Raw genomic sequence first — 24,429 nt, 5'->3', positions numbered from 1 at the left:
AACGCGGGAGTCACCTGATGAATTTCTCAAGGGGAGAAGGAGGGAGGGAGGAATAAATGCATACCATCAGTCCACACGCCTTTCCACACACAACATTTCGGCTACCCTTTCGTTATTACTTTTCTCTTGCCCAGCGGCCCGTGATGATCCAAAAAATTTAAGTCACTTGGATCAGCAACAGGTGGAGGAGGAAAGAGACGGAAGGACGCAGTGATCTGTCCTGGTGGCCCCCCCAAAGCGACGTAGCCTGGGGCAGGAATGGGAGACAGTCGTGCGAGAGGGGTACCCCACTCTCGCCAAGAACTATGTGAGACTGGGAGATCGGCTGGAAGAGGTCCGAGGCTGGTTGGAGGCAGGATGGCAAAGCCGCGATCAGGCGCCGGGCTTCCCCGGCAGGATGCGGGCATCGCCCGCAGGACGCGAGAACGGAGGAGAAGCGGGGGCGACCCCAGAGAAACTCACTTTCTTGCTCAGGTAAAAGAACATCCTGGGAACCCCGAGAGGACGACCCCAGCCGTCAAGGCCCCGCAACAGGAAACTTCTTTTCAGTCAGCAACCGTGAGTATCAGCGGCTCTTAGATGCTCCCGTCGCCCAGGCAACCGCCGCCGCGCGGTCGCATCCGGGGCGCCGTGGGCACTTCCGGTGTCGCCCTCGCACGGGCTCCGGGTTTCGTGCGCCTGCGCGGACGTCGGGGACGTTAAAGGAGCGGTGGTTGCAGGGCCGAAAGTGTGGCTGGAGGTGGTCTCTTCGCTTCTGGGCTCTTTTGCCCTTCGCCTGGGGCCGGGTCGCCTCAGTGCTAGCGGGCTCGGCGTACACGCCACACCTGGAATGATGCAGATGGAACTTGCCTGCGGTGTCAGTATGAACTCAGGACAGGCGCCCATTCAAATGAGGTCACAAATACTGGGTATTTTGGAAGCCCCGAAGTCCCAACATTGTTGAAAGGGAAAAGTCATTTACTGTATTTGGTAAGCTGGCGCCGTCGGCCTAATGAAAGAGCAAACGTGCGTTTTCAGTGCTTACAAACCTTCCCATGCGCCTTTGGGAGTTGGAGAACCCTCAGAGCAGTTTGGGGACAGGAGATTGTGTTTATGATGTTTGTTTCATAACTTTTTAACAGTTTAAGCTGTTACTGCAGCCTAAGGGTCCTTATAAAAAGAACATGTATGAGCTTTGGGCTATTACAGCATGTAACTGCCATTGGGGCATAGCCTTCCATTTTTAAATACTAATTGAGGGTGTTGGTTATTTTCTCGCCTGTTGAATATTCTCTTCTTTTACTACCATATTTCTTTCTTCATTTTTCCTTTGTTCTTTTTGAAAGCTTGGAGAGTTACAAATCACCACAATTTTAGGCACAGGGCAGGAACTCCCATGAAATTGTTTAGTCTCACCGATTTTTTATTTCTCTCTGGTTTTTCCTTTTACCATATTCTGTGGCTACCACTGTTGATTTGTATAATCTGGCATAGACTTTATGCAGTGGTAGCTTCTTTCTCCAACCCGGGCAGATGTTCAGATCTTTTGACCTGAGTCTATGTGCCTCACCCAACACACTCAAGAATTGAAATGATCCTAGTGCCTTTCCTCTGAAACCTAAACCCCAGCTAAAAGCAGATGTTCCTTCGACCCTAAAATGTCTTTACTATGGTGTCCCTACTCTAGGCAAAACAATATGCTTTCTGCATCCTACCATTCCAAGACTATTCTACATATCCTATGATTACATATCCTCTTGGCCAATGTGCCTAGCCAAACACACAAATCAGGTCTCCTTGAGAAATTCTTTCCAAACTTAACCCCCGTCCCGTTCAGATAATATATTTATTTCTTTTCAAATGTATGTGTATCTGTTTTTTCAGCACCAAACTGTAAATTCCTAAAATATGTTGGCACCTGCTCATGGGCTCCCTATACTGGATTCATAAAACAAATCAGTATTATCTAAGCCAGGGGATTGCAATCAACTGGTCAGGTTTAAGACCTGATTAGCTGAAGCTAGTTACTGATGGTCACACTGTTAAAAAGTCATCTCTTTAAATACCTCTCCCTAGTTCTTGCCCGTGAGCTCTCATGTATTCCTTCTGTAGCACCATTTCTCTGTGATATATTAATGTGTATGACTGATTCTGTGCTCGAATTAAGTTTGGAAAATAATACTACTCTATGTCATGTCTTTTCAAAAATGTTAAGAAATAACAATATATGTTTCATATAATATATACTGCCTTGATGTATTTTTCATTTCTTCCTTTTAAAGTTTATATTTTAGACTTTTTACCGTTTTCTGGGTTTACTTCTGTAGGTTATATTTGCTTCTCAGGTGCATATATTAATGTACCCTCATCATTATTTCATCTAAATTTAGATAATTTTGTTTTATTCCCTCTCCAACAACATTCTTGATTAAAGCCTTTCTATTTAACCTAAACTTACATTTTTAACCTTAACAGCATGAGGTTAAATTATAGGAAGAGTCACAACATTTTGTCCTTTGACAAGAAGCTGTTATATATTCAGAATAATTGTTAATTCAGTTTAAGGAAATATGTTAATAGACAAAATTGATATGTCACCAAAAAAAGGCATGACAATAATATGTAAAGATATTAACTTTTTTATTATACTAAAGACCATACAAACCAAAAGAATTGACTAGTACACAATTTAAAGGACTATTTTCTTCTAAAAGTTATAGGCTTTAAAGCTCAAAAAAATTATGTGTATCATATATATAAGTGAAAAAAGGTTAGGCTTATCACTAACATTTCAAAAGACAACATTAGGTTTTGTCACTTGTTACAGCAATATTTATAAATATAATTTTATTGATAGGATCTTAAAGTAAAACAATAAAGTCAATTTAGGCTTTTTTGTCCTTTGTAAAAGGTTATAACACTCTTAATTCACAACTAAAGTCTTTAGTTGTGTTTTTCTTTGTAACATCAAAATGAATTAAAAATGGCAATGTAATGTTCACTTGATCTGTATTCACTATTTTTAGATATGTGTATTACAACCCCTGATCACAGCTTCAGTAATACTCTAGTAAAAAAACAAAAATGTTAAGCAAACATTTCTAAATGATATTCATCTCAGTTTAATTATATGAATTTTTGTATGTGTAAATACTTTGTATAATTTACACTCTCAGTAATAAGACTGGTTTATTCTATAAATACTATCAAAAGAAAATAGATCAAAAGTTCCCATTGTAAGTAGGGTTATCTTACTAATATGAACATTTAAAAATTAAATGGCTCAATTAGTAAAGAAGGAAAGAAACATTATACTTCTCATTCTATTTCTACCAACCATTTCACAGTCAGAGCTTAGAGACACTAAAGTTTGTTCTTAATAAGGATCTGGACATTTATTTCCTTAGAAAAATGGTGCTGATTCTCCAGAAGATCCTCATACTACTTATCCAGTAATATTCAAGCATTTGTATTGGCAAATTATTAGCAGGAACATTGGAGTATGCAAAAGTATTAAATACACCAAGCTCTCCATATTTCCAGGTGAAAAAATTGAGCAATTTAACGATGTATTTGTCCGTATTCATTTGCTTGCAGCTTCTCCAAAATGTCATCAAGTGGCTAGTTGTTAAGGCCAACACCATTTATTTTCAGACATTAGAAAACGTAAACATACTTTCAAACACCTCAAAACAAGATAAAAGAAAATAATTACTTTCTATTGTAAATAAAGAAAAAGAGTGAAATTGTTTTGTCCCAAAAGTCTCATTTAATCTAAAACTCCAGAAATTCTATTCTTTAGAGAGCACTATATAAAGCAGTGGTCTTCAAACATTTTTGCTCATAAATCCTCTAAAATAATTTTGACAAATAAGTGATGTCATGCATATTTAAATTATATTTAGTTTTCATAAGCTTTAGTTACAAAATGTGCAATTTCTGCTACATTATAAATATTGAATCTTTAAAGTAAAATTTAAATGTCTTTCAAATATGTCCTGTGTAATATTAATAACATACTGAATTGATACCTACTATCATTCTTCTAAAATAAAATATTTAAAATAAAGGAATTTGTATTTCCATGAATTTGTATTTCCTTTCTACTTTCTCCTCAGAATATTATTGTGATTTGAATCTTGGAAATCTTTTCTTGAGCACGCCATTGTACTTCTCTGAAGTAAACTATACATTAACAAGCACATACACATTTATATTGAAATTACCTTTAAATTAATTTTTCTTGACCATGAAGGCCCTAAATTTTTTTTTAAATCGTCTGGATTGAGTTACCATTACAACTATGATGAACACATAATTGATCCAAACAACAAACAAATTACAAATTTTGACATAAAATCATTAAAAATAAAAGGTAAAATTTAATTGGAAAGGTATATCTTAATGGGACGGAATAGGGGAGCAGTGTTTATGAAGGCTTGAATAAAAAAACTGTTGAATTGTCCCTTTGTTTGGCTCTCTGGAGATTGTACTTTTCCAAGAAATTCACCTTGGTAAGACTCAGGCTATGTGGCAGGTATGCCTTTCATGTTTAAAGTTAGGAGAATGGTGGTCCTGAAGTGAGAGATGCGAAAAGAATGCCAGCTGACCCCAAGTAGCATTTTAGGCAGATCAATTTAAGGAAGTGAAGGATTTGAAAACAGATTTCTTTAAAATATTCTGTGTACCCCCCGAAAGTCTCTGCTACTCCTAGGGTGTCCCCATCACAATTTGGCACTCTTCTAAAGTCCCTAGGAACAGTATTGTTAACTTGAGCTGTGCTAAGAAAAAGTACTTTTCCTAAATTACTCCTTTGACTAAAGAACTGATTTTGAAAGTTTCTGAGATGGTACCATGTTATATTTTGAAATCTGCTTTTTGACCACGTGGGTAGCCAAAGTGTATAATTATGTGTCATCTGAGCTGTCACACCCCACCAATCAGCTGACTCCTTCTGTACAGTACAGATTCTGAACTAAGAAGGCCACATGGAGGAATCAGCATAATAGCTCCATGTGTTACTGAGAGCTCAGTTAGGAGCATGTACTGCCATGGAAAAGCACGAGAAAGAAATAGCTGGGCAGCTTTTACATGTAAGTATTAAATGGGTGCAATGGTCTATTAAAACATTTTAAAAGAACTCAATTTGAAAAATAAAAGCTGTGTAATACTATTGCTATCTTAAAACTTAACATGGGTCTTATCCTGTGGAATATCCTAAAATGTTTGGCTCAATTATAGTACCTAGTTGGCTTCAAGGAGAAGCAGAAAACCTTCCAGAAAGGATATGTTTGGTGTTCAGCCTCTGCAGATAGGAGCTGACCTTATCCTGGAATGCCAGTGTGGCTTCACACCCACAAGCTGTTTCTGTGGAGATGAGTCTTCGCGCTTCTTCAATGGCTGATGACAATGACAGTACACAAAATGTGATAGCTAATTAGACATCATAGCAAATCAGGAAATCTATGATTCGATCTTTCCTTTTTTTCCCCCCCTGAGGAAGATTTGCCCTAAGCTAACATCTGCTGCAACCTTCCTCTTTTTGTATGTAAGCTGCCACCACAGCATGGCCACTGACGGAAGAGTGGTGTAGGTCTGCACCCAGAAACTGAACCCAGGCCACCAAAGCGGAGCACACCGAACTTAACCACTGGGTCACTGGGGCTGGCCCTTAATATTTCCACTTTTTTTTTTTAATTTTTTTTTAAAGATTTTATTTTTTTCCTTTTTCTCCCCAAAGCCCCCCAGTACACAGTTGTATATTCTTCATTGTGGGTCCTTCCAGTTGTGGCATGTGGGATGCTGCCTCAGCGTGGTTTGATGAGCAGTGCCATGTCTGCGCCCAGGATCCGAACCAACGAAACACTGGGTCGCCAGCAGTGGAGCACGAGAACTTAACCACTCGGCCACGGGGCCAGTCCCAATATTTCCATTTTTGACACTTACCTAAGTGCATTTTTCTGAGAGGTAAAAGCATATAAGAATACACAGAAAGAGGAGAAAATACTTTGGCATGTTAATGTCACAGAAGAAATTGTATTAGGAGATGTTGGGAAAAGATTACAGTTGTCAAACCTGGGTGATGGTTATATGAGAGTTCATTATATTATTTCCTTTACTCTTGTCATTGAAATGTTCCATGATACGAAGTAAATTTTTAAAAGATGGTGTAGGGGGAAGCCAAGAATGTGGAGCTAGATCAATTAACCTTGTGATACTGTGTCCTCACTAAGAAATGAAAATGAGGAAAACAGTCCTCTATTTGTGCAGCCAAATATTTCAAGGATTAAAACTAGATAATCCCTGATTTCCTATACAGACTACTAGTCTATTGAATGGTTTGAATTGAGATTTCTAGTTCTCACTCGTAAATACTTTGAAACCAAAAATTTAGGTGTTCTTGACATTTAAGCAAAGAAGCTGGGAGAATGATAATGCTGACTCCCATTGCTTTCTCTAATTCAGTGCAGTTATTCCTACTCAATACCAGAGCCCCGAAAGTTGCCCGACAGAAGTAAGAGTAACTTCCCAGGTCTGCAGACTGAGGAACAATCTTCCAACTGAGTAGTACTAATGTCTGTACAATCTTCCAGCACTGTTGCCTGAGGACAGGAAGTGGTCCTTTGCACCTACATTTTCTCCCACACTCTATAAAGATATGATACAGCACTTAGACTGTAAATTCACTTGATTGAATATAATCTATCTATCCAAATCCTGTCGAACCTTTTGGGGACAACCAGCTCAAATCCCATCTCAATCAGTCAGTATGCCAGAAAGTATCTACTGAATATCAAGGACATGCCCAGCATCCCTGTACAGAGGATAAAATGGATACATTAGAGACTTTTCTAGTGTCTGTCTTGCCTGATAGACTATAAGCCCTGTGAGGGCAGGGGCCTCAGTGGGATATTCTAATTAAAACATAGAAAATTGGAAAACTGGAATGTAGCACAATTGAAAGTTGAGAGATGGATCCACTCACAATAGCATCAAAAAGAATAAAATATGTAGGAGTAATTTTAACAAAAGAAGTGCAAGACTTGTGCCCTGCAAATGACAAAACCTTGGTTGTCTCCCGTTCCTTCCTCAGGACCTAATAGGATACTCGACATAGAACAGTAGCTCCATGAATACTTGCTGAGCAAATCAGTAAGTGAATGGCTAAACAAATGAGGTCAGAGCCTAAACCATTATAATCATGCTGGATTCCCCAGCTTCCAGGAGAAGAAAAAATGCCCAAGACTGATATTTCTGAAGATTGAACACTTAAGTAGAGTGACGGTAGCCAGACGAATTCAAATTCTAAAAGGAAGCTGCTCCTTCTTAGACCCACCCTCCCCAAGAAACTGATCCATACTTTACTTTGAGTGAAGAAATATCCACTGAGTAACCGTGGGGTGTTATGGTAGATGCTGGGAATACAGACAAAACCTACTGCCCTTGGGGGTTGGGGTTTGCAATCTGCAGGAGCATAACATGAGTCCAAAACTCAACTCCTGACTTTTCTCCCTCAAATCTGCTCCACCCTCAGTCTTCCTCACCTCAATAAAGACACCCCATCCTCCTCGTTGCTCAAGTCTGAAATATGAAAGCCATGCTTATTCCTCCCCTGCCTTATCCCCCACGTCCAATATATCACCAAGCCCTGTTCATTCTACCTCCTTCATTGAATCCGTTTACTTCTATCACCGTTGTCACCATCCTAACCCAAGCCTGGACCACTGCAATAGCCTCCAAACTCTTCTCCCCATTCTGCTCTTCATCCTCTCCAGTCTGCTCTTCATACAGCAGCTAGAGTGACTTTTAAAAATGTAAACAGAATTATGTTACTCCACTGCTTAAAACCCTCCAATGACTTCCCATTTCCCGAAGTATAAAAAATAAACTCCTTTCCCTTAAGCCAGAAGATCAGCATGGTTTGGCCCCTGCCTAACTCTCCAAACTATCTTACACCACACTTCCCCCGGCTGATCGTGCTTCCATCACACCAGCTGCCTTTCACTTCCTCTCCCCATTAAAGCCACCACACAGGACGTGGCATGGCTCTCCCTCCCTCTTTTCCCAGCACTCCAGTCTCAACCTAACTACGGCTGATCCACGAGTCTCAAATGTCACTTCTTCCACTCCCGACCTGAAGTAGGTTCCTTCAACTCCCATTCTCTCAGGACCCTGTTCGTTTCTATCATTGCTCTTATTAACTTATAACTTTGCTTTTGACTTGTCCTTCTCCCCTATACCGTTAGCAAAGACCATACATGTTTTGTTCACAACTGAATACCTAGTGCCTAGAGCACAGTAGGTGCTATATATATTGAATGGATGAAGGAATGATTGAAGGAACACACACAAGTAACCACCACCACACAAGGTGTCTGGTGCTGAAAGAGAGGATAAGTTTCAATAGAAGGATAAGGGGAACTCTGGTAGAGGGGGTGAAAGCTGAACTAGCCCTGGAAATTAGAAAAGAAACAAACAAACAAACATTATTTGGTAATATTTGATTCATGCAAAGTAGTTTATAGAACACTTATGTAAGTTATAAAGCATAATAAAAATAAACACTACTAAAAATAAAAATAAATTTAAAAAACCTGCACTACTTAAGAATTAAAATATCATGAATTTTGTTACAGAGACATCATTTAAGAAGTAAAGATAAACACAATCTACGAGAAGATATCTGTAACACATAAGAACAACACAGAATTTATATCCATAAATGTGAAGAGTTCCTATGAATCCATAAGAAAAATACAAATAACCCAATAGGAAAATACAAAAACAGAATAAATAGCATTTCCAAATAAGAAACTCAAATGACCAATAAACATAAGAAGAGATGCTTAACCTCACTGGTAACCAGGAAATGGAAAAATAAAGACAATGGGGAGATACTTCTTTACATCCACTAGATTGACAAAAATTTAATCCAACAAAACCAAACGTTGGCAAGGATATGGTTCTTGATTTTGACAAATAAAAGTGGTGAGGGAAGTGGATCACAGCAAAGGATGGAAACAGGAGCTTGCAGGGCATGCTCCCGGAATTCAAATAGTCCAGGTGGCTGGACCACAGGACTTGGGGAGAAGGAGGGAACCTGGGGGCAAATGTAGGGACAGATTGAAGAAGAGTGGCTCCCAGGCACAGGGACAGAGGGTAATGGAGTGTTACTGTTTAATGGGCACAGAGCTTTACTTTAGGATAATAAAAAAGTTCTGGAGATGGATAGTGGTGATGATTGCACAACAACGTGAATGTACTTAATGCCACCAAACTGTACACTTAAAATGGTTACAATGCCAAATTGTATGTTATGTGTATTTTATTACCACAACAAAAAAACCCCGACTCAGATAAGAAGAGACCGAAATTAGCAAGAAAAACACACAGAGAGAGGATGGAATCAGATCACAGAGGGAAGAATGCCTGGTGGAGGAGTAGAATGGCTTCCTTCTGAAGGCAGCTGGGAATGACTCAAGGATTCTGACCCGGAGAAAGCCTCAGAACTGAGCTTCAGACTTGGAGAGGGGAAAGCTACTCCTAGAAGATTTCCCCACCAAACAAAATAGGCTTAAAGAGACAGTCTTTACCTGAACACGTCTTCTTGTCCTCATTCAAGGTGAAGCCTGGGTAACATTCGCAGTGGTAGGACGCTGCCCCGTCACTCACACACAGGTGCTGGCAGCCGTGAGTGCCCAGAGCGCACCTGTTACGAACTAACCAGGAGGGGCGCAAGGAAAAAATATTCACAGATCACAACAGGAAGCTAAACGCAGACTTTTGGGAGAAAAAGCTTCACTTTGGTCCCAAAAAGTGCAGAGAAGAAATCTCTCAGTTGTCAGTAACAAGTCTCTCATGTTCCAGAAGGAAAAAGTCTATTTTCCACTCCACATCTCACATCCCTTTAGCCTCACCTTGTATTGTGTACACTCCTTCCTTTTTTGTTTTTTGTAGATATCTGGGGGTGCCTTTTTTTTCCTACCTGCAGCACTGGGGCTGCACTGAGTCTTGACCATCCGTGCCTCCAACGTTTCCAGCTATATGTGGATCAGCGTTGCCATCACCATAAATAACTTATCAGGGACCTATTTGCACACAGAGCCAAGTGTGATGCTGCACAAAAAGGACTACATGGCCCAAGGGCATGCCTTTGCAAGCTTACAAAGTAGGGCAGAAAACAGTGACCTGGGCACACACACACCCGCACACATATGCACACATGTGCACGCATGCAGACAGAGAGAAAAACAATAACCAATAATGGTGATGATGATGATGATGCGGACAATTGGATGGTGAAGTATTTATCACCTGTCACAAGTAAATACATTTCACAGAGGAAGACAGTTTGCCCAAATTTGAGTGGGGAGCAGAGAAAAGTGGCATTCTAGTCCCATGACCCAACTGGCCCAGGACAACTGAAAACAGCAACGCTCCTTCAGTAAACCCAGAAAGGCTTCCTGGCAGACACAGGTTCTTCTGCCTTTGCAGGGCCCAAACCAGCTTATTTGTTCCCCTCTAACTCTCAAGTGTCATCCATGCTCAAAAGCCTTCCATGGCTCACCATTGCCTATAAACTAGCTTTGTGTGAAATGCAAAGCCCTCTGTAATCTACCCATGAAGTGTCTTTCCAACTTAAACTCTGACATCCCCCTTCATCACTACAATTCAGATTGTCTCAGTAAAACGTCTAAGAGCAGAACGTTTCATTTTTCCCTCATCCCAGCTTAGCAGCAACTCTAGAATTACCAGCTGGGCATGCGTCCACCCCCTGGCCTCTGATCTGGGGCTCCACACTTAATTTACAAGACTTCCTACTACCCAGCAAGGGGAAAGCAGATCATTAGATGGCTCTGACCCATGTTATATACTTCAGTTTGGGAACAGTAATCATTATTACTTTAAAGTCTATAAACACTGTGGGTTGTCTTGTATTTCTCTTCTATCTCCCTTAGCTCTGTGGTGCTTTGCACCATGAGATAGTATAGCTTAGTATGGCTTACCGTTTAACAGCATACGTAACCACCAGAGCAAGGGCCTGTGTTCAAATCCTGGCTCTGCTACTCACTAGCCAAGTGACCATGGGCAAGTTACTTAATCTGTCTGTGCCTCAGTTTCTTCATAAGGTTCTGTGATCATTAGCTGTCTGACTGTCTCTAAACTCGTGTATGGCATACAGCAGGCATTGAAGAATGTTGGGTACCTGCCTGGTATCTGGTATTGCCTGGAGTAGTCCACCTTAATTGAAATTCTTCTTTGATGTTTCATGTTTTTTTTTTAAATAAAATGTTCCATTTGTTCCATAGTATCTGTTAGTTTAAACGTAAATTTGTTTTCGTTTCCTTTCCCAAGCTCTTCAACATTCTTGGCAGCTTACAGTACTAAGTGGGATCCTTGTAAGCAGTTTAAGTAGCACAGCCCTGAGTCCTCCCACCCTAGTTGATTTAGTCTTACCCCCTGAACAAAACAACAGAAGCCACCCCCTTGCCTGTGCTCCATCTAAACCTTCCCCATCTAAACTCCTCCACCTAAACCTTCCCATCCCCTGAGGCCCATCTCCAGTCCCACCCGCCCTGCCTCCACAGCCCTTAGTTACTGGCAGTCCTTCCCCCTGGCTACTTAGTCTCTGCTTTCCTAAGGCGTTGGTTCTCTTTGCACCCAGGACATAAGTGGCTGAGAGGCAGAAAATATGCTCCACAGCGCTTAGCACAGTCCTGGGGACAAAATAGGTGTTCAGTACTCTTTCATTAATTTCATTTTTTAAAAAAATAGAATTGGTGATATGCCATTTCCCTTAATCTCTCTTGAAAAGGTCGCATAATATATCTCCTCAAGAGACAGGAAAATACACATACAATCTTAGAAAATATTCAATAGGCCAAACTAAACACCACCTGGAAAGCTAGGAATTTCTCTTAGGAGTCTTTTTACATTATAAATATCACCCTGCTCTGCCAGTGTGTTTAAATCAAATTAATGAGGATTAGCAGTACTGGCATGCGCTTATTACCCAAGGCGTAGGCTCAGATTCACTGAAGATTGGTCATCTAGAAACTGTCAGGAAGGACTTGCTTCAAACTCACTAGAAGATCTAATTCAGTCATTTACAAAGTCCCCTTTACTAAAACGATCCAGCTTTAAGATTAACGCTACAGAGAAGTTCCAGGCCAAGTTTTAATTGGAAAAAGATCAGTTCAGCCTATCACACCAGTTACTCTCCAACTGCTTCCTCCAAAGTTTCCTATTTGTTTTACAAGTCCCCAGTGTACAGAGCTATAAAATTTTCCTGAATAGGGATCCTACATTCAATTCACTTTTCTCATGTCCCCTACTCCCTACCCATTTCCAGCAATTTTCTGAAGTGAGTGATGTTCGCAAAATCTAATGAGCTCATTGCCCTCTGAGAAATGTGAGCCTTGGTCTGACAGCACCATAGAATGTCTAAAGCCCATTTCTTTAAATTACCTTTAAGAATCTCTCGCCTTACATGAAAAGATGCTCATCATCACCGATCATCAGGGAAACACAAATCAAAACTACACTAAGATTTCACCTTATGCCCGTTAGAATGGCAATAATAACCAAGACAAAAAAATAACAAATGTTGGAGAGGTTGTAGAGAAAAAGGAACCCTCATCCACTACTGGTGGGAATGCAAACTGGTGCAGCGACTATGGAAAACAGTATGGAGATTTCTCAAAAAATTAAAAATAGAAATACCATATGACCCAGCCATCCCACTACTGGGTATATCCAAAGAACTTAAAATCAGCAATTCAAAGAGACTCATGTACCCCTATGTTCATTGCAGCATTATTCACAATAGCCAGGACATGCAAGCAACCTAAGCGCCCATCAACTGATGACTGGATAAAGAAGACATGGTATATTTATACAATGGAATACTATTCAGCCATAAAAAATGATAAAATCGTCCCATTCACAACAACATGGATGGTCCTTGAGGGTATTATGTTAAGTGAAATAAGCCAGATAGAGAAAGACAAACTCCCTCAGATTCCACTCATATGTGGACGATAAACAAAGAGAACAGATTAGTGGTTACTAGGGGGAAAGGGGGTGGGGGGTGGAAACAAAGGGTGAAGGGGCACACCCATAAGATGACTGACAAATAATAATATACAACAGTAATTTCACAATGTTGTAAACTATCATAACCTCAATTTTAAAAAAAGGAGAAAAAAAAGAATCTCTCGCCTTGTGAATTGCAAGTTGGTTTCACTGCAATAGAAAGAGCCAAGTATGAAAGAATGTGTTGAGTGAAGACTTACCTGAACACGTTTTATTATCTTCATTCAGAGTGTAGCCCTGATAGCATTCACAGTGATGGGACCCAGGTCTGTCATTCACACAAATGTGTTGACAGCCGTGTGTACCAAAAGCACATTGATCTTGAGCTGCCAAACCAAAGTCAAGGAGAAAAGAAATTAAGTGTGAAGTCTTTTATTACCTATAGATAGATATTTTCTTATTTGCGGACAGAAATATATAAGAGGAAAGCTTATTAGAAACCATTCAAAGCCATCAGTAATATTTACTCTTACTAGAAGTAGCTGAGTTAAACAAAATCTTACGCACACAATAATTATTCTTCTACTTTCTCCAACTCCTTTTCAAAATCATCTACATTGAGTTTTTATCATCTAAGTATCTCGTAAATACTTTCTAAAGTATTCCTTTTAGGTTTATTGTATTTGTACCGAATCAGAGGGATTCTAAGAGCTGAGGCTAATTACACAAGATTCAGAAAAACATACAGCTTTGAGAAATTATAGTTGTACCCTCTCCTGTTATAAATCAGGAAACTGAGTCCAAAGGAGACCAACTGATTCAGACCAACATCAGAACTCAAGACTCAAATTTTTATTCAGTGAGCTTTTCTCTGCATTGACATGATATTTTTTAAGTATTTTTTATTTTTAAACTTTTCATTTTGAAATAATTTCAGGCTTATAAAAGAGGCAAAAATAGTACAAAGTACTATACTTCACCCAGTTTCCCAAATGTTAACATCTTATATAACCATATAATTATCAAAACCAGGAAATGAAATTAACACTGATACAATATTATTAACGAATCCACAGATTCATTCATTACAAATCTACTACTCTAATCATTCAGAGTTTGCCAGTTGTTCCATTACTAACGTCCTTGTTCTGGTCCAGGGTCCAATCCAGAATCACACAGTGCATTAACTTGTCCCATTTCCTTAGTCTCCTCCAATCTAGGACATTTCCTCAGTCTGTCTTTGTCTTTCATGACTTTGACAGTTTTGAAAAGTACTGGAAAATTATTTTGTAGTATGTCTTTCAATCTGGGTTTGTCTAATGTTTCCTCAGGATTCTGAAATTTTAGCAAGAATACCACAGAGGAGCTGTTGTGCCTTCACTGTGTCATGTCAGGAGACGCACAATGTCACTATGTGTCATTACTGGTGATGTTAACTTTGATCACTTGGTTAAAGTGGTGTCTGCCAGATTTCTCCACTGTGAAGTTACTGTTTTTCCCTTTGTAAGTAGTAAGTATCTTCTGGAATGTTCTTTGATCTTAACTTACTAAATTGACTTTAGCATTTGGAAAGGCCTGTTAGCTGGGTACAGAGAAGGAAATGAATAACACACTACACATGTGGGCCATGATACACACATGCTGCCATTTCTAACTTTTCTAATAAGACTTAGAAATGGGAAAAGTCCAAGGGTGGCAAGAGAGGAAAACAGACCAAGTTCCCCATCAACGTGACCTCCCCCTCCAACGCTGGCTAGGGAAGGAGGGAGAAAGAGAAAATCCTCCGCCACAGGTTAAACTCACCTGAACAAGTTTTCCTGTCTTCATTTAAGGTATAACCCTCGTAGCACTCACAATGATAGGAGCCAGTTCTCTCGTTCACACAGATGTGTTCACATCCATGAGTGTTCAGAGCACACTTATCGATAGCTATCAGTGTGAACACATAGAAAACATGTGGTGAATAAATACAGGACACACACCCACCCACACACACACTTCTAATGAAATGGGGCAGCTTGGCACAAGAGGAAGGCTACTGAACCAGAGGTTGCGAACCAACTTCCTGGTCTTGACTCTTTCATTAACAGACCTCATGACATACGTAAGTCTTTTTCCTTCTTTGGGTCTCAATTTCATTATCTCTAAAATCAGTAGGTTGAATTAAATGATCTCTAAGATTTCTTCCTCTCAAAACGTTTCTCTAGGATTTAAAAAAGTGGATCTAATTTCCATTCTTCATTGACTTTATGTGAGCATTCATATACCAGAAGAGTGAGGACCTCTCTAAATTTTCTTCCACTCCCAGATTCCATGAGCATCTATGGTCATACAGACAAAGGGGTAGCTTGAATTTAATTAAATAAAATCCAGGAAAAATTCCAAATCCTCCAAAGGACCAAGAGTTTTGGCCCCCTTCCTAGTAAGGAAGGCTAGTAAGGGCCAGTAAGCACTTTTTCCTACTAACCTTTTTCTCTAAAACTAGTAGTAAGTTTGTAATAAGCTGATTTGTGTATTATTTCACTTTTCTCCTCGTGTTCTTTTCAAGAAAAATTGTTGCTAGACAACAGTAAACCAGCCAAAAGGCAGTTAGGAGAAAAACATAAGGCGAGTCCAAAACGTAGAGAGTGAGTCCCCAGATAAGTTCTAGTCAGCACCATCCCTTGAGGAGGCCTCACCTGAACACGTCTTCCCATCGGCATTCAGGGAATAGCCCTGGCTGCACTCGCAATGGTGCTTGCCTTCCCCGTCACTCACACATACATGCTGGCACTGGTGTGTGCCAAGCATGCACGGGTCCAGAGCTGTGCAAGAAGTTTACAACAGTCAGTGTCGACACGAAAGAAGCATTGCAGGTAGTTTTTTCCCAAGTCGAAAAGGCATCGCTCTCCGGGTTCCCCTCCGATTCGATCTTTAGTTCACTGTAAAAATCGGCTATTTGATTTCTGCCCCTGGCTTATTAATAATAAACACCACTCTTAAACTAGTAATGTTACTAATTTAAAATCACAGACCTTGTTGTTGACTTTCTCAAAGGAGAAAGGGAATTTTGAATTTGGACCTGAAGCCAAACACTCACAAGGGTCAGGCAACTTGACACTTTATTCAACTTATCAATCTGCCCAAGAAAAAGACTTTTGCTTCCCAACTCTAAGAAATGAGGAGAAGAATAACGCGCTTCCTGAAGGTCTATGAGCTAGTTGTCCCACTGCAGTCAGAATCCAGTTTCCAAGGGTTCTGTAGTTTGAATTCTAAACAAAATTCACCCTCAGGTGTTCCTCTAGGCCTGGAACTCACTCACTCTCGGGCGGCAATACATATTTGAACATGCAGATGGTGGAGGGCTACGTGGGTAGCTGCCTTCTAAATATGCAGCAGGGGTTCTGGAGCCCAAATGGATAGTATGCAACTTCAGAGCATTTAACGTCTGCAAGGAGAGTAAACTTATATGCTATATACAAACAGATAAAAAGAAAAAGAAGAACAAAATAGATGAGATTACGTTCGCTAAACTGCATCCCCATCTTTTTACTCCTGGAGCTGTTTACATCTCATTGGATTTTTTTCCTATGACATGTTTTGAAAGGAGAATCAATGAATTTAGTCATTTCTGAGAAACCAAGGAGGCCTGTTGGAGGAGGCTGGCACCCCCGTGTCAGGTAACCCAGCCTCCACTGCTTTGGCAACAGGACAAGGCTAATATTTTCCCAAGAAGGGCCCTTTCATGGAATGATCTTTCCAGCCCGTTGACTACAACAAGCTGCCCCTCAGTCTTTTTTCCATAGAGAGGACATTTTCCCCCCAGAACAAGCAGGTCTTTTGTACCAGAAGGAAAAGATTGCCACTCACCACTTGTTACTTTTATGGCCTTCAAGCCCAACCCAGGTGCTAGCTTTGAGACCCAACTTTGCCACAGACCACCATCTCTACGGAAAAGCTCTCACCCACAAGCACAGGGGGGTTTCCTGGGAGAAAGAAAGCCATTTTCTTTTGGGAAACTAATGAATGTTACGTAGATACCACCAAAGCCAATGACGGCGTGTCAAGGCCCAGTGTTCTGGGACAGGAAAGACAAGGGGACCTGCCAAGTCTGGCTGAGATGAGGTCAAACTTTGCTCCAGACCAAGACTTCATCTCCCATTTCCTGACAAACCCGCGACTGCTGAGTTTCACATTAATTTAGATATAAAGTCTCCTTGAAATTTACAGTTATAATTATCGGTTCACTTGTTTGTCTCATTCCATAGACTGTTGCTTGAAGGGAGGGAGAGACTACCTTTGTCTTTGTATCATCAGGGATCAATAAATGTGTGTTGAATAAATAAATGTGGAATAGATATACTACAGCAAAAGGGACCTATGTTTTAAAACTCTCTAGGACTAGAAATTTGTCCACACTGACTTGGATGATTCCATAGAGGGCTTTGAAAGATTACCTCCAAATGATAAAAGATTAAAACATGAATAAACATAGGTAACCAGATACAAATTACAAATAAGAAAATTTAAAAATAAAAATAAAGTATGAGTCCACAAATTCATAATTCTGATCAGTGACTAAAACTAAACGTCAGCCTTGAATGAATTCATATTCATGGATTTGGCTAATTTATGCTAAAAAAATTCTAATTAAATTAGCATGTTCATATTCCAACTCCATCCTAAAGGAAGAAAGGAGCAGAAGGATGAAAGAATGATTAAAAAAAAAAAACATGCTTCCTGTTCTCAAGTGAACTGAAATCCCCACGTCCCTGATTCCTAATGCTGTGCCCCCACAAAGAATAATCAGAGAAAGAGCCAAATCTGAAAACTAGAGTATTCACTAAATGGACACTCGGCCTGACAGTTACGCTGGCATCCAGGCCAGCTGATCCTTCCACGGACAGACACAGCTCCCTGTCTTCTGCAGGAAAACAAGCCTAGTTCTGTTAAATCTAGAGATGGTAAAGCTAAAGAAAATATCTGGAAAAAATGTAGTGGTGGGCAGAGGGGAGAAGAGAGGTGTCTTGCGTTTTTTATTTTTATTTTTTTCTGACCCCATGAAGGAACAGCAGGATCATTTATCCTGGATATTTCCAGACCTTCGCATTTCTAATGCAAACATGAAGATTTTATGAGCAAACCAAGTTATACATAAGGCAGCTCAATATTTCTAAACCAACAACATGTGTTTAAGTTGGTAAAAAACACAAAAAAGCATCGCTTATATTTAAATTTTCCATAAAATTTCTACCAAAAATAAAAAATAAATCTCTTTTTTTTAAGGGCTACACAACGTCTGAATATAACATTCCTTTTCAGCTGGAAGCAAAGACTTACCGCAAAAGGTTTCCTGGAATCTAGAGGAAAGTTTCTCAATGACCCCATAGGTCTCCACGTAGAAGACGTGCTCGTCCAGGGGTTCACTGGCAATGACCTTGAGGGACTCCATGTCTGCCCGGTCCACGCCCACGGCGTAGAGCTCAATACCGGACGCCCGGGCCCGAGCCGCCACCTCATTCACCTGGTCCTGGGGCCTCCCGTCTGTCACGATGATGGCCACCTTCGGGATGTTGTAGCTGGGCACCCGAGCTCCCGCCTCCACTGTGAAGGCTTCATCCATCGCTGTCTGGATGGCCAGGCCCGACATGGTGCCTGTAGACAAGGGTGTGATTCGAGCCACAGCCTGTTTCAAGGACTGCTTATCCGAGTGGGTGTTGAGATGGAACTCGATCTTCACGGTGCTAGCATAGTTCACCACTGCCACTCGCGTGTCCGCCGGCCCAATGTCCAGAGTGTCGATTATCTGGGAGACAAATGTTTTCACCTTGGTGAACTCCAGGGGCCTGACGCTTCGAGAACTGTCGATGATAAAAACCAAGTCCAACGGCCTGCTCTTGCAAACACCTGCAAAGAAGGGTGTGGGGAACAGAAAAGACTAAGCAATGATCAGACAGCAATCAGAAATGGGGCAATCCTCACACTGGAGAGCTCAGGGATTAGAGGCCAGGCAGGGGAGCATCCCCAAATACCCCACTGTCTGCTATCTTCCTGAAGACCATCCTGCCCTTGGATGTTGAAAACACCAAGGCCTTCAGAATTCCCTAGTGAGAATTCACATCGAGGCACCCAGTTTCCTCAAATATCTCACCTACAGGCTGCTGAGCCCTGGAATTTCACTTAGAACCTCACCCTTCTGCTTAAGGGTTTGTCCCCAAGGTTCCTCTTGACTTCCAGGAATGAATGGACTCCAGACCTTTCCTGGGCACCTCGACCATCTGAGGCAATGGGACAAAGTGTCCTGAACAGTGTAAAAGGTGAACTTGGGGCAGCCTCACTCACACTCCCCTACAAGGCCTTCCAGACCCCTCGGACAGCGGCTGAGTCTGAGGCGAGGCACAATAGTGCTCTTTTGGTGGCTTCTTTCTTTTACTCCACTTCCAAAGGGAAGAAAACTGCTCCAGAGCAGCCCTAAATTCTCCCTCCATGTGTCACTCACTCATGTTTCGTGAACTTTGGGGCCCAAATAGCCTGAGCTAGTGTAAAGTAGAAAGAGGATCGACAACTTAATCAGATCCATGATTACTTCCAACTCTGTGAGTGTGCCTTGTTTTAAAAAGCAGCGATTTCCACCTGGATCTATCCTACTGCCCCGCCCCACCCCACCCCCACCCCCCCACCCCACCTCCACCCCCCCAGCCCCAAACTCTCTCAGGCAGCTCTCTTTCATTTTGTCATTCACCAAATATGTTTTTGAGGGTCTACCATGTATTAAGCTCTGGGGCTACAAAAGCCAATAAGCCAGATTTCCTGCTTCCTCAAGGAACTCATATCTTTCCTCCACAAAAGGACCTGGCACATTGTAGTAACACAGTAAACTTTTGTTTTCATCTCTTCTTCTTATCCTTTTCCCCCCAGTCTCATTCTACACTCCTCCCTCTCCTCGCCAGCAAAATCAAATCCCAAAGTCAGGACTGGCTAAGAGAGAAGCCAGTTATTACGTCTTTTTCAAATCATTCCCCCTTCTCTCCTTGCACACGCAGGGGCCGCACACACACGTTGTACAATGGAAATGAGATCATTCCTGAGCACAAAGTGTGAATCGGGGTTCTTTCCTTTCCTAATAGGGGGCTGGAAGTTGATGCTACTCTAAAAAGGCAATGTGCTCAGTGAGTAGTGAAGAAAGATGGATGGAAAATAAATTCCTAGGCTAAGTAGTTGATAACAGAAAAAGTCCTATGTGGAACAAGAATTATGCCTCTGTAGTTTTCTTTTAAAAACTGAAAACTGGGGCCGGCCCCGTGGCCAAGTGGTTGAGTTTGCACACTCCACTTCGGCAGCCGGGGGTTTCGCCAGTTCGGATCCTGGGCGCGGACACGGTGCCGCTCATCAGGCTGTGTTGAGGTGGCGTCCCACATGCCACAGCTGGAAGGACTCACAACTAAAAATATACAACTATGTACCAGGGGGCTTTGGGGAGAAAAAGGAAAAATAAAATCTTAAAAAAACTGAAAATTATCAGTGGTCGCCAGGGGAAGGGGGGAGGTGGTCACAAAGGGAGAAGTGGTGCACCTATAAGATGACTGACAAATAATAATGTACAACTGAAATTTCGCAAGGTTGTAAACTATCATAACCTCAATAAAAAATAAAATAGAAAAAAATTTTTGAAAAGAAAAAAACCCTGGAAATTATCCTCTTGGTTTTATCCCGCTTCCTGGAGGTATTCAATTCATAAAATAAATAATCTTACTTTCAATAACACTTTAGAGATCACAGGGTACCAACACAACAGCCCTGTGAAGTCAGAAGTGCAGAGGTTGTTTTTACGCCCATTCTACAAGTGAGAAACCTGAGTCTCAGGGAGGCGTGAGATCTAGAAAGTGGTAGAACATGGATGGGACTCCGAGTTTCCTGACTCTCAGCCCAAAGGGGCTTTTCAGTGCATGGTTGCCTCTCTCTGAGGCAACATTTTACACCACAAAATCAACATTATCTCATGTACCTGGTAAACACCTTGCTTGTTGACTTTGAGCCATCAACCTCAAATATGCTGTATGTCATGTATTTAATTAAGTCAAAAGAATTAGGGGCCACTCCCAGGGCCGAGTGGTTAGGTTTGCGTGCTCTGCTTTGGTGGTCCAGGGTTTCGCCGGTTCGGATCCTGGGCGCAGACATGGCACCACTCGTCAAGCCATGCTGAGGTGGCGTCCCACATAGCACAACCAGAGACATTCACAACTAGAATCTACAACTAGGTAACGTGGGGCTTTGGGAAGAATAAGAAGAAGAAGAAAAAGAAGATTGGCAACAGTTTTAGCTCAGGTGCCAATCTAAAAAAAAAAGGAATTGTCTTTTTTTTAAAACAACGACTCTAGAATTTCATTTCATCCCTGATTACCATGCATCGGGAGCAAGGAAGAACCATCCTGAAAATCCTTCCTGGAGATGGATCTAGTATTTTTGCATATTTGGAGTAAAAGAAAAAATGCATGGTGAATAGGAACCCCATATTTGACAGTGCTTTCACTAACACCCAAATGGTGTCCTTACCAATATCAAGGTTATGGTCTTATAAGTAAATGTGCATGATTCCTTCCTTGTCTGGTTGGCTTTTCACACGGAATCCTCCGTGGGGGGCTACGGGGGTGTGGTGGGCACCCCCACCCCCACCCCACCAAAGCTGTCCATGTCCTAACTCCCGGAACCTGTAAGTATGCTACTTTACATGGCAAAGGAGACTTTGCAGATGTGATTAAGTTAAAGACCTTGAGACGGGGAGGTTTTCCGGGATTATTCAGGTGGGTCCAATGTAATTACAAAGGCCCCTAAAAGTGGAAGAGGGAGGCAGAAAAGGAGATCTGAGTGATGACATGTGAGAAGGACTCAACCCGCCTTTGGTGGCTTTGACAAACGGAGGGAAAATGCCATGAGCCAAGGAATGAGGGCAGCCTCTAGAAGCTGAAAAAGGCAAAGAAACCGATTCTCCCCCAGATCCTTCCAAAAGGCATGCAGCCCTGCTGACACCTTAATTGTAGCCCAATGAGACTAATGTCAGACTTCTCATCTACAGATCTCTCAAGTCCATGTGCGTTGTTTTAAGCCACTAAGTTCATGGTAATTTATTACAGCAGGAACGGAAAACTAATACAGGAGGCTTGACCCGGATGGCAGGAAATTCTGTGAGCATCTGGTTACTTCCTGATTCGGACCCCTTTGCAACATCTGTTTCTGAATCTCACTCTCCTTTATTAGATGGCAGCACTCTGAGTCTCAGAAACCAAGAAAGTGAGAATCCAAATTTCCTAAAATGTTTCCATACTCACAATATCGCCAATTTCTGGTAGTCCTGCTAGAAATAAAAGCCCACAGCAAAGCTTGGTGATGTCTGGTTGCAAAAAGGAGGGAATTTGGAAAATGGTGGAATGTGGTGTTTATTAAAGGATTATCATTCAATATTGGTTTCGATGCCAGGTAATAAAGGACCAGTGCTGCTCAGGGGAACATGGCCACCCCATACAGAATCTCTCCTCCCTCTCCCAGTCCCTTCCCTGAGGGAGGAGCATCAGGACCAGAGGTAAGATTAACTTTTAGAAGAAAAGCTTTCCCCTACCCCTTTTCCTGGCCTGGAGCAACCAGCTGGGTTCAAGCAGAATTTAACCCGCGTGAATCCTGGCACTTCCCAGCTCAATGACAATGCTGCCATCATTTCAAATCCAGCCTGCAGGGGCTAGGGCAAGAAAGAATCCCTTGTACCCTTTCTCAGCACTATTCAGAAAGGCGCAGGAAGGGATAGACAACACAAATCAATCTTAGGCATGAAGTATCACTGGCCAGATGAGACAGGACACCAAGAAAATGGTTTGGTGCAGCCTCTCTTTAGCAAGACTGAAGCTGGACTTTTTGGTAATTAAGATAAAAATCTTATGTAAACCATATTAAGAGCTTGGTAGCTTGGAGCAGCGGAAAGACCTTTGCTTGGGCTATCAGGACCCTGAGTTTTACTCCAGGCTCTGAAACTGATTTGCTGGGTTCCTTCACTTTTATAAGCCTCAGTTTCCCTGCGCATGCCGTTAGGGATTGTGTCAGATGATCTTCCAGCTCTGCTGCTCCAGGAGCTTTGTTCTACCGCAGGAACCAACTACTAACCCAAAAGGGAAATGGAATTGTTCACCAAAGACCAAAGTGTCTTGGGTGTTGGAGGATGGAAGAGAGCACAGGCTGGAGTTGAAGCCCATCAGTTCAAGCAGAACATCTGGTCAGGGGCAGGAGAACAGAGGGTGAGACCCGGATGGTTACAAGACAGGTCTGGGGCATCCGGGAGGCTCCTCAGGTTTCTTTCCTGACCGCACACCCCCACCCTGGACCTTCCAGTTCCAGTTCTGGCTTAGATCCTAGATGGGACTGAGGCAACCTGAGGGCTGGGGTCAGGCAGAGAAGGTCACACGGCGATCTGGGGTGATAGAGATGGAGTGACTTCCAGAACTAAAAGCAGAATCTCAGGAAGGGTTTATTCTTCCTAACCTAAAGGAAGGGACTGGGACAGGGAGCTGGGAGGCGCCCAGGCGCTCCCACAGCTGCCCTATCCTCCCCGCCCAAATTGCAGAGCGACGTGGCTGGTTTGGAGCTTCGGGAGACCCAAATTCTAGCCCTGAGTATGAGTGACCTCGAGCATCTCCCTTCCTTCTCTGGACCTCAGTTTCCCCATGGGATTCAACAGGAGGGATTCTTTCTCTTCACCACGGTCTAGCTCAGGCTGGGATGGAGGGAACACATCCCTGGGCAGGTGAGCGAGGTTTCCCCTCCTCATTCGATGCCAGATTCTCCTGCCCACCTACAGCTCCCTCCCGGCCCCAGCCCTGGATCTCCCCCTCCCTCCTGCCAGGTGTCCCTCCTGGGTGCCCTTCGCGGCCTCTCGTCCTAGAGTCCCTCTCCCGCGCCGCCTGGGCCGTACCTGCGCCGCGCGCCCCGCCGGGCTGACCGGGCCCCAGAGTCGGCGCGCCGGAGGGGGCGGCCGGAGCGGAGCGGCGCCCGGGGCTGCCCAATGGGCCGCGGGGCACCAGCCTCCAGAAGCCGGGGCGCGCCGGGAGGCCGGAAGCGGCGGGCGGCGGCAGCAGCAGCAGCGGCCAGAGCAGCAGGAGCAGTCCCGGGAAGGGGCGCGGCATGGCGGGCTCGGGGCGGCTCCCGTGTGGGTCGTCTGGGCGTCGCTCGCTCGCGGGCCTGTGCGCTGCGCCCCGGCGGCCGATTTAAAGGTCCCGCGGCCTCGGGCCCCGCCCACCCAGGAACCCCGCCCACCCTGGGCCACGCCCACTCGGAAACCCAGCCCGCCCTAGCGCCCCGGGCGGACAAGGAGCGCTGTCCGCGCATTCCAGCGGCGGAAACCGAATGTCTGCGGCGCCCGTCCGGCCTCGTCTGGGTGGGCTTCACTGGCGCCTC

The 24,429-nt window shown here is 42.8% G+C and overlaps 2 protein-coding genes across 9 annotated transcripts in view; both read right to left on the bottom strand.

Moving 5' to 3' along the window:
* WDR35 (WD repeat domain 35) overlaps window positions 1-840 on the bottom strand; it is a 54,769-nt gene extending 53,929 nt beyond the window's left edge. For 2 of the 8 annotated variants that reach the window (XM_008528550.2, XM_008528551.2), the window contains exon 1: window positions 463-840. In XM_008528550.2, the coding sequence (XP_008526772.1) occupies window positions 463-486 (24 nt within the window). In that variant the 5' untranslated portion in view covers window positions 487-840. The remainder of the gene's footprint in view (window positions 1-462) is intronic. The other 6 variants (XM_070574348.1, XM_070574351.1, XM_070574350.1 and 3 more) reach the window with 3 other exon arrangements.
* A 1,762-nt stretch (window positions 841-2,602) lies between these two features.
* MATN3 (matrilin 3) lies at window positions 2,603-24,282 on the bottom strand. The gene is made up of 8 exons (XM_070574354.1): window positions 23,948-24,282; window positions 18,334-18,900; window positions 15,693-15,818; window positions 14,818-14,943; window positions 13,275-13,400; window positions 9,573-9,698; window positions 5,269-5,379; window positions 2,603-3,596 (listed from the first exon to the last, which is right to left on the bottom strand). Exons 1-8 carry the CDS (start codon window positions 24,156-24,158, stop codon window positions 3,541-3,543), a joined length of 1,449 nt encoding a protein of 482 aa, XP_070430455.1. The 5' UTR covers window positions 24,159-24,282; the 3' UTR covers window positions 2,603-3,540.
* Between the last annotated feature and the right edge of the window lie 147 nt (window positions 24,283-24,429).

This window comes from Equus przewalskii, chromosome 14 (assembly GCF_037783145.1).
Source record: "Equus przewalskii isolate Varuska chromosome 14, EquPr2, whole genome shotgun sequence".
NCBI classification, from domain to species: Eukaryota; Metazoa; Chordata; class Mammalia; order Perissodactyla; family Equidae; genus Equus; species Equus przewalskii.
Note: the sequence above shows the minus strand (reverse complement) of the source record. Positions and strands in the feature narration are given on the sequence as shown.